Here is a 9,413-nt window from a genome sequence, read left to right as displayed (position 1 = left end):
TATATTATTGGAGAGTTCAGTATAAATGTTGAAAATCCTTAGACTACTGCATTTTTAATCTGGCTGGGGATTCAGTTGAAATCAACGCTATAATCTTTGTCAGTAATGGGATTTTTACTATGAGGAAACAGAATAATGCTCACAAAACATATTTATGTTTCGAGTTTCACATACATACCAGGCCCTTGAGTGTACAAACTGACCAGTGCAGTATATATGTATTTTAATATACATATATATATATAGTTATACATACACTCATTGTATGAGTTAATGTATATACACAAAACCAGACAAATATGAATCATTTGAATAAAAATGTACTTCCAACAACAGTATTTCTCTATTAAATCCATGTTTATTGCATAAGTTTTATCACAGTGGAGATTAAATTATGCTTAATCATCCGGTCAGTGCTTTTGTACCTTCACTATACCAAAAACAGTAAAAGCAACTCAGTCATACACTCAAAATCCTGTTACCATCCCACCACTCATCGCCTCAATGTGTTCCTTTAGTTGCCATGTACTGATAAGATTGTAAAAAGATATATCTCATCGGCTTATTTATAACAACATTTTCTTCAAGTATTCGGAAAGCAGTACAAATGTCTGTACCATATATTAGAAACATATTTGTAATGTTATTTATTGCTATAGAAGGGAGGCTCCTGATGGAATGATAATGAAATATAATGTCACTGTGTATGAAGATGATCTCAGCATTCTGTCATTTTCACAACTCTTCCCATGTTAGTGAACAACACAAGATAAATGGGCTTCTTTCCTTCCTCTGTCATTCGTGGGATTTCTAACTATAAATAAACAATGCATACACTCACAACATGTGTAGTGCAAATTCCAAGTAAACAGAATGACATGGAAATAAGACATAGTTGCCAACTTTGGTTCAGCAAGACAGCTCTGATTTCATGACTAGTGCCCTGCATCCCCACTCTCCATTCAAAGCCAGAAAAGTCGCATGTCAGCTACAATGATTAACAGAGATTGTTGAGGGATGGGGCCATATTGGAGAGCAGAAGAGACAATCTCTATACACTGTGTTTTGTTTGCGAGGTTTAATGTCACGCATGCCATAAAACCTCTAAACATGCATTGGTTAGCAACCCAGAGAACCCATCCCATGTTCAGAGACTTTAGTGTTGGCAACTATGTCAGGGACTGTGTGGTCCAGACCAACATAAGTTAATATTTTTTTCCAGATAGAACTGTTGAAAGAGAACATCTACAACACTGTGATTTAGAAATAAACTTAATAATATAATAATTATTATTAGGAAAGACATTCAACTTTTCTTAAACAAACCCCAAATAGTGGTTTGCTTCTGCATTGCTCAAGGCCCATGGCAAACCTTCTGCACTGAGCTCAGGGCCAAAAAAAATTTCTGAGTTTCATTTATTTTTCTTAATTATGCATTCTACCCACACAGCCATTTTATTCATTTAATTAAAAGTCCCCTACATTTCTTCCAGTGGAATAAATTATTTATGTAGGGAAAGGCAACTAAACCCCCATAAAATAAAATAAAAATAAAACATACATAAATATAAAATTTACAACTTATCCTAGATTAATCAAAATCCCTTTCTCTAAAGCAATGGCAAAGAACAGAAGAGTTATATAGCCTATTGGGGGGGAAAGCGGTACATATTTTTACCATTTTTCTTCAATGTTCAGTTTTGAGAAAGTTATTTTTTATGGCTGCATTCTCAATCTGCAACTTAATTGCTGCGTGTCAAACACTGGGAAAGATGACTTTATTGAAACATCATTCTTAGGCAACATGTCAAACCTTTAACAAATATAACACAGAGCTAGCTCTAAAATTCTCTCAGCTAAAAGAGGGATATATATATATTTAAAATAAAAATAAGAAAATCTTTGCAAGTAAAAGGAAACCTTTCCTGGGACACACACATTCAGGTTTAAAAACTGGGAAATCATAAATATGGTCATTGAATTACTTCAGAGAATTAAGGCTTCTAAAAATTTCAGTGCCAAAATAACCTCTCTGCATCAGTATTAAGAATAAAATACATTTTGCATTTTAGGTTGTGTTTTTTGTTTTGTTTTTTAAAGATGTTTCTTAGTTCTGTAGAATCTCATCATATAAGATTACATACTGTAGGGGAGAGTTAGAACTGTTTACTGATGTTTTACTTTAAGTAGTTGTTAGACTAAGTTACAACGATAAAATTCAATTATTGATCTGATTCATTACTGTACATGGGGTAGTTGGCTCATTTCACCTTTTTTTCATGTTTAATGTGACCATTTCTTCTGTATTTGCCATTTGGTATCCCATTGTGGTAATGTCCATTAATGGTGCTATGTTCATCACTTGACCAAAGATGTTTGCTTTGTTTTTGGATAAACTTTGCTATCCTGGCCAAAATGTAGTAAAATAAGGCAGTACCAAGTAGTACAACAAAGGCAATATCCAGTAAGAAATACTGATAAAAAGAGATGGTGTAAACAGCAGCACGTAGATGTTGTGCTCCATTGTGTCGGAGGATGTAATTAATCCAGTACACTGTCCGATTAACAGGATGCCCAGGTTGGTCCTTGTGAATTTCTGAGAGTTTTTGGGCCCGTTGCCTGTAGCTGCGGGAAAGAAACAAACAATGTGACAAATTAAAAATATTATCTTGCTCTCAAATGACAAGTGTCCATGTGAACAGAGAGATGTACTTGAATTTCTCCATATTGAGTGGGGTATTTTGGTAGGAAAATGACAAAGAATAGCAGGTTTTTGAGATGCACTATAGGATAGGTGAGTCCTCTTCAATTCAATAGTAAAAGTATTCAGAGAAAAATAAATACTGACAATAGTTGTACTTACATTTATATCTGTACACATGTTAATATGGGGTAAAATTCACCCCATGCAGAGAGCCAGCAGAAGGGTTTAAATGGGACTTTAGTGATGCATTGCCCTTCGGTTGGCCTTCTACATGGGGTGAATTTTATTCACATTGAAAAATAAACAAAACAAATTAGAGGAATTCCCCCCTACAACACTAAAATAGACACATACTCTGTCCAATATATTGTTCATTTATACTCCTGTCCAACGAAATATGGAAAATAATGTTGCCAGTTATTAGAGAGATGTAGAATAAAGTGATATGCCCTGTCTCTAATATAGTTTGAACAGATTTTTATATTGTTTGACACTAGATCTTTCATGTTTGGGATGCATTTTTTTAAATTTATTTTTTAGTATCAGAATGCCCTGATCATGGGGATTCCCTTTTCCCTTTATTTCAGGACAAACAGATTACTAATGGGAACCTCCCCTCCTCAAATCAGATAACTGTACAGTGGAAGGCTGATGTAACTGGGATTCATGAGATTTCCTTTGCAACTTCCTATGTAGGTATTTTTTCCTTCATTAATACCCTTCTCCTACTGACTATTTACTCATAGCATTGTCCTGCCCTAAGACAATAAAAGTGTCACCCACAGACACTGTTCCTATCAACTCGGTAAGTTGTGTCCAAAGCTCCAACAGTGTAATGCACTAGACAACTAGCTAGAACATTGACCTATTTAATTTAGGAATAGTCTATGTGCTACAAATGATAACATGCATTTGGAATAAGGATCTAATACATGAATATTCCTCCTCTTAAGTACCATGGGACAACAGGTAGCATTTAGCAGTACTATAATCACTGGGTTTAGCAGTTGATTTTCTTACATTAAGTTACAGTGTGAACACAGGCACACTCCTTGAGAATGTGAGCTGTCATCAATGGCAATAGTCTTGATGACAGCATGAGTCTGTCACTATAACAAGACTAAGTGAAATCTCTCTCACACAATCATATGCTATAAAACCAACATGCTTTTGTTCACCACAGGTTGCTAACAGCTTATAGTAATTTATTATCTGTTAATGTGACTTCTCTAGGTTCTTTTCTGCAAGCCCAGAGTGAGTGTAACTTCTTCTACCCTGCAGATGGAGACAGAAGAGAAGCCATATGCTTGGTGGAACCCCCAGATATAAAGGTCTCTAAAATCTGAAAAAGAATACCCCTGCCTTTCTGTTTGTTTGGGAAGCCAACAGGGCCCTTTCACAGATTCTGCATTTTTGACAAATCATCGTAGATGTGAACTGGTGATATTCCTGTTCCCCTGGCTGACAGTGACTCTGAATCAGTTAGTGTTTTCTTAGAATGCAAGACTCACTCAATATAAAAGGTCAATAGGAACAGTTAATTTCTTCTGTGCACAAGAGACAGAGTAGTCTTTGGCTGCCCCATCAATGTTCTTCATGCCACTCTGTTTACATGTGCCTCTGTGGTGCTATTATGTCTTTGGATCCTTAATATCTTGCCCTTCATCCTGTCACTGAATAGTAATAACATGCCAGACCATCCAGCAGGAGCGGCGCCAGGGTTTTTGGCGCCCTAGGTGGGGGTCCTTCCGCGCTCCTGGTCATCGTCGGCAATTCTGCGGCGGGGGGTCCTTCCGCACTCCCGGTCTTCGGGGCACTTCGGCGGTGGGTCCCGGAGCGAGTGAAGGACCCGCCGCAGAATTGCCACCAAAGACCCGGAGCGTGGAAGGACCCCCCGCCGTCGAATTGCTGCCGAGGGCGGCAAAATGCCGCCCCCCCAAATCCTGGCACGGTCGCCTAAATGGAAGCGCCAGCCCTGCCATCCAATCTCCAGCCTGTCAAAAGAGAAAGCGCTCTCTGCTACAAGACTAGTGGACACTTCATCCAAAGTGTCTGTCATGACAACTGTGTAAATTAAGGGGACATCCAAGAGCAAATTCTGCCAGAAAACTTGTCCTCTAGCCATAAAGTGAGAGAGTAATGGTAAGCAAATAGAATCAGACTGAAGTGACTAATACATGTGCCAAACTGAAATGTCTGCAGATGAAAACTTGACAATTGTAGTTCCAGACATGCCAACATAGAAGCCAGCTTATGAACCCAGGCTGTTATTGAGTCCAGCTGAATTATGAGAGAAACTCAAGACCTCAGATTCATAATTCTTTGTAGAGATGATAATATTTTACTGATCAGCTTGAATGACACACCTCTGCCCCAAGATAAATCTGCTTCTGGGATGAGAAAAGAGAACCTTGTGTTTATTCTCTAAACCAAGCTGTGGGCAGACAAGGCAAGGTTACTCTTTTGTATCCATTATACCATAGGACCCAGACAACAATTTTGGATCAGCTACAATTCAAATATTCCAGCTGATGGAGCCAAGTATATGCATAAAATATGTTTAAACCTCTCTGTCAACACAGCAAAAAATGACCATTCTACATGTTACTACTGTTTCATAGTGATTCCATCAAGACAGATATACAGATGCTTTGCTTTACAGAGAAGGATAAAGTGTGGGGGGAAAGGGTCAGTTGTTGTCCTTGAAAAATATAGGATTAATGGTCAGGGATCTTCATCTGGTGACTGTATGTGCTAACAAGAAAAGTAAATGAGGATAATGATTTTTAATATGGCAGATAGAATACTAATTATTAGAAAGATTTGTCTGCATTATGTACAGGACCACATTTTAAAGGAATGACTTTTTGTGTATCCATAATGCCTGCACTTCTTTGTGCATATTGGACAACCAGGCAGGATCTCAGCTGTGTGCAGAAATCTCCATTTGCATAAATATCTGTGCATACAAATCCTCGTTTGCATAAAGATTTAACCTAATGACAATTAAAAAAACAACAACGTTTCCTTACCTGGGATCATTAATGACTTTCACCAGTGCTTCATATAGTTCATCCTCAGTAACTGTCTTCCAGTTTAATAATATTCCCATGCCTTTGGCCTGCACTCGGGTCATAGTATCATAGTGGTCTCCAAAGAGGGGAATTCCCACCACAGGCACTCCATGGTACATGGTTTCAAAAATACTGTTCAAACCACCATGGCTAAGAAAGGCTTTAATGTTAGCATGACCTACAGAGAGGAAAAGTGAAGTAAAGGAAAGAAAATGCTTTACAAATATGTATATTATGTATCATAAAATTACTGAAATTAGAAATAGAAAAGAACAATTATCACATCCAGCAATTCTTCCCAATCAAGTATTATTTGAATAGTGTGCTGTTTTAAACCCTTTCTCAATTCATTGGTGAATAGATTGAACAAAACCAGCTTCCTACTGGATGCCTCTCTCTGCCAAATTAATATATTGCCATTTATCATTATCCTTAGTTTCCAAGCCTCTGTTATTGTCCAAACCAATGTGAACAATTTTTTCAAATAAGATTTTGTGAGGCACAGTATAAAATGGTTTAATAAATCTGAGTATATCACAGCTCCTTTCAAATTTCTACAACTTCAGTTCAGGAAGTGCATGCAATTGCTTGAAGTTACATATATGCTCAAGTACCTCCTTGAATTTAGGTCACAGAAATTTAGCAATCGATGTTTTCTCATTCCTTGTAGTCCAACATACAAGATGGGATATATTCAACAAAATGAAAATCTCATTTCACACACATGGTTTAAAATAATTAATATAAATGGTAAGTGTGATATTGAGGGATTCTGACTAGGTCGAATCTAGCAGACCCTGAAGTTAAGTTCACATGGTATCCCCAGAGCAGCACAAAGATGCACATTCCAGGTATCCTTTCCTCAGGTTTCTGTTTAGAGTGGAAAGTAGCACTGAGTGATTTCAGGTTACTCTGATTTGCTGGAAAAGTTGAAGGAATAATAGGATTGAATTGGAGCATCCTATAAAGCCTCATGTTTACTTTTATCTAAATAATACATCAGTTTCATGAGGGACAAAAGCTGATTACTTTTAACAGACTGTTGTTGATTATTACCATTGGTACATGCTAACTTAGCATTATAAATGAACCAAGGAGAGAACCTTTATCCCCAAGAATTCATAGAATCATAGAATATTAGTGTTGGAAGAGACCCCAGGAGGTCATCTAGTCCAATCCCCGGCTCAAAGCAGGACCAACACCAACTAAATCATCCCAGACAGGGCTTTGTCAAGCTGGGCCTTAAAAACCTCTAAGGATGGAAATTCCATCACCTCTCTAGGTAACCCATTCCAGTGCTTCCCCACCCTCCTAGTGAAATAGTGTTTCCTAATATCCAACCTAGACCTCCCCCACTGCAACTTGAGACCATTGCTGCTTGTTCTGTCATCTGCCACCACTGAGAACAGCCTAGCTCCATTCATAAAAAACAGAAGTCTTTAGTGACAGAATAATTAATTGCTTTGGGGTAAAATGGTCTGACTGTAACAGTAACAATATATTATTGTATTAAATAGAAGAATTTGACTTACTCAGTGCATTGTGGTTACCACAACAAAACTAGTTTAGTTAAAACATATTTGCCTCATCACTACATTATAATTAATACTCTCTCTCACGCCCGCTCACCCCCACCCACTTACTTACTTTTTAATAAGTTACTCCTCAGAACGAATCTTTAGACTGGCATTGTTTTGCAAACAACTTCTAAGTAACCTAGAAGCAACCATAAGCTTTCATTGGGTCCTAAGCTCAGTAGTGTTTTCATACACCATTGACACAAAGTAAAAAAGCTCATGGAAATAAATCTTAAACATTCTTTAAAAAGAAACTATTATGTCTGAGATACAGTTGTTTGACTTCTTATTTCTCAGGTGCTTAGATAACACAGCTATTGCTTAATACCCTGATACATAAACTGAGAGAGTTTGTTATCAATTTGTAATCCACATCCTATGCCTGATAATGCTTCGGTAGGAACAAGCAGCAAATATATAACTATATTGCCACACATACACATTCCTCAGGTTTCAATCAATTGTGTGTGTGTCTGTATGTTTCTGAATTTTCACTGAAAACATCAGCAAAGACTGCATATTTGAAGTGTTTGCTGGTAAAGCAAACATCATATAGTACTCAACTTACTAATAGTTACTGGTGAGCAGTGTTGCAAGATAGCATGATTCTAGTAAATTTCTACATAAGTGACTTCTCTTTTTAAAATATTATCTCATGATTGCATAGCTTTTGCAGTGTATAAAGCTTTCTTCAGTGCGGTTGTCCCATTTATGAAGGCCACAAAGTCCTGTATTTTTTTTAAATCAGCTATGAAACTAAAAGAAATGTAAAATAAATCCCATCTCTTGAATCCTCTCAGCTCTCTTGGAGGTGCGCTAATGAAGTTCTATGAATTACCTACTACTTGGCCATCTTAGTTTTAATAGAACCAACCATTAGGAAAAGACATAGAGATGAGATTGGGGAAGGAGAGAAGGACAGTGATCTTATAGACCTCAGCAATTCTGACCAAGAGGATGGTCTGGGCTCAAGACAGGAGCTTTAAAGCAGACTCCACTGGGGTCCTCTTTCATCCCAACTTAAGCAAGGAATTTGTATCTTCTCTGGTATAGTACGTACATATAGGCGCGGACAGATCACAGGTTTCCCCTTGCTCAGATGTGGCCTGATCCACAATCCATTGAATTCAATAGGAGTTTTTTCTACCAACTTCAAAGGCTTTGGATCAGGACTATGTTTTGTTGGACTGATAAAGGGATTTATACTGAGGTAAAAGGAATAAACGTGTAACATATTATAAGCTCCTTGGGGTAGGGAACATATTTTGGTTTTGTGCTTATACAGAGCCCACCCTTAGGGGGGCCAGGCCTCTAGCCACTACCACAATACAAATAATAAATGTTGAAACTCCCCCAGCAAAAAAGCAAGCAAACATGAAAACAAGCAAACAAATCCCTCTAGGTTGAGAACCACCATGGAAAATTGACAGATGGAATGGAGAACTTTTCAAAACGTTGTAAGCAACTGAAAATGGAAGTCTGTTTTTTTCTCCTTCAGTTATATTCTCAATACATGACAAACTTCACTAATTAGCACAGGATTATTACTTTTCTTTTGCTCTCAGAGCATAAAAAGTGATTTATTTACCTTGACTTCGTTCTGAGTTCTACATTCTTACCACACTATTTCTGGTATAGAAGTTGGTTATTTTAAAATAACAAATTTTACAGCACTGTCGACTGTATATACTTTGATTTAAAAAAAAGCAAGCTTTCACCACATTTTGTACTCACCAAGGAGGTCATTTTGTGGTAACCATTCTCTGAGTTTTGTATTGTTTCCTAAATTCTTCGGCTTGCTTCCTGAAAACCTAAAATGCACAGCAGACAGCAATCTTTCAAAATAAATTCTCAAAAGTTCTGAAACTGATAGACTTGAAACACACATTCAAATCAAATGATCTCTGAATATTAAAAACAGTCATTCACCTGGAGAAAGGATTTATTTATGTACCATTACATGGAATTGGAATTGTGTCAGCAGGTCAGACAGTTCCAATGGTACAAAGTAATTGACCAATAACTACAGAGTAATTTCAGTTATTTAGTTTTCCTACA

General features: G+C 37.2%; 1 protein-coding gene across 4 annotated transcripts in view; it reads right to left on the bottom strand.

The window, feature by feature from the left end:
* Nucleotides 1–338: 338 nt before the first annotated feature.
* UGT8 (UDP glycosyltransferase 8) overlaps nucleotides 339–9,413 on the bottom strand; it is a 77,871-nt gene continuing 68,796 nt past the window's right edge. For all 4 annotated transcript variants that reach the window (XM_005290319.4, XM_008169644.3, XM_065596275.1 and 1 more), the window contains 3 exons: nucleotides 9,090–9,166; nucleotides 5,737–5,956; nucleotides 339–2,625 (listed from right to left, as the gene is read on the bottom strand). In XM_005290319.4, the coding sequence (XP_005290376.1) occupies nucleotides 2,262–2,625; nucleotides 5,737–5,956; nucleotides 9,090–9,166 (661 nt within the window). In that variant the 3' untranslated portion in view covers nucleotides 339–2,261. The remainder of the gene's footprint in view (nucleotides 2,626–5,736; nucleotides 5,957–9,089; nucleotides 9,167–9,413) is intronic.

The sequence above is a fragment of the Chrysemys picta genome, chromosome 5 (genome assembly GCF_011386835.1).
Source record: "Chrysemys picta bellii isolate R12L10 chromosome 5, ASM1138683v2, whole genome shotgun sequence".
Lineage (NCBI taxonomy): Eukaryota > Metazoa > Chordata > Testudines > Emydidae > Chrysemys > Chrysemys picta.
This window is presented reverse-complemented; position numbering and strand designations above follow the sequence as displayed.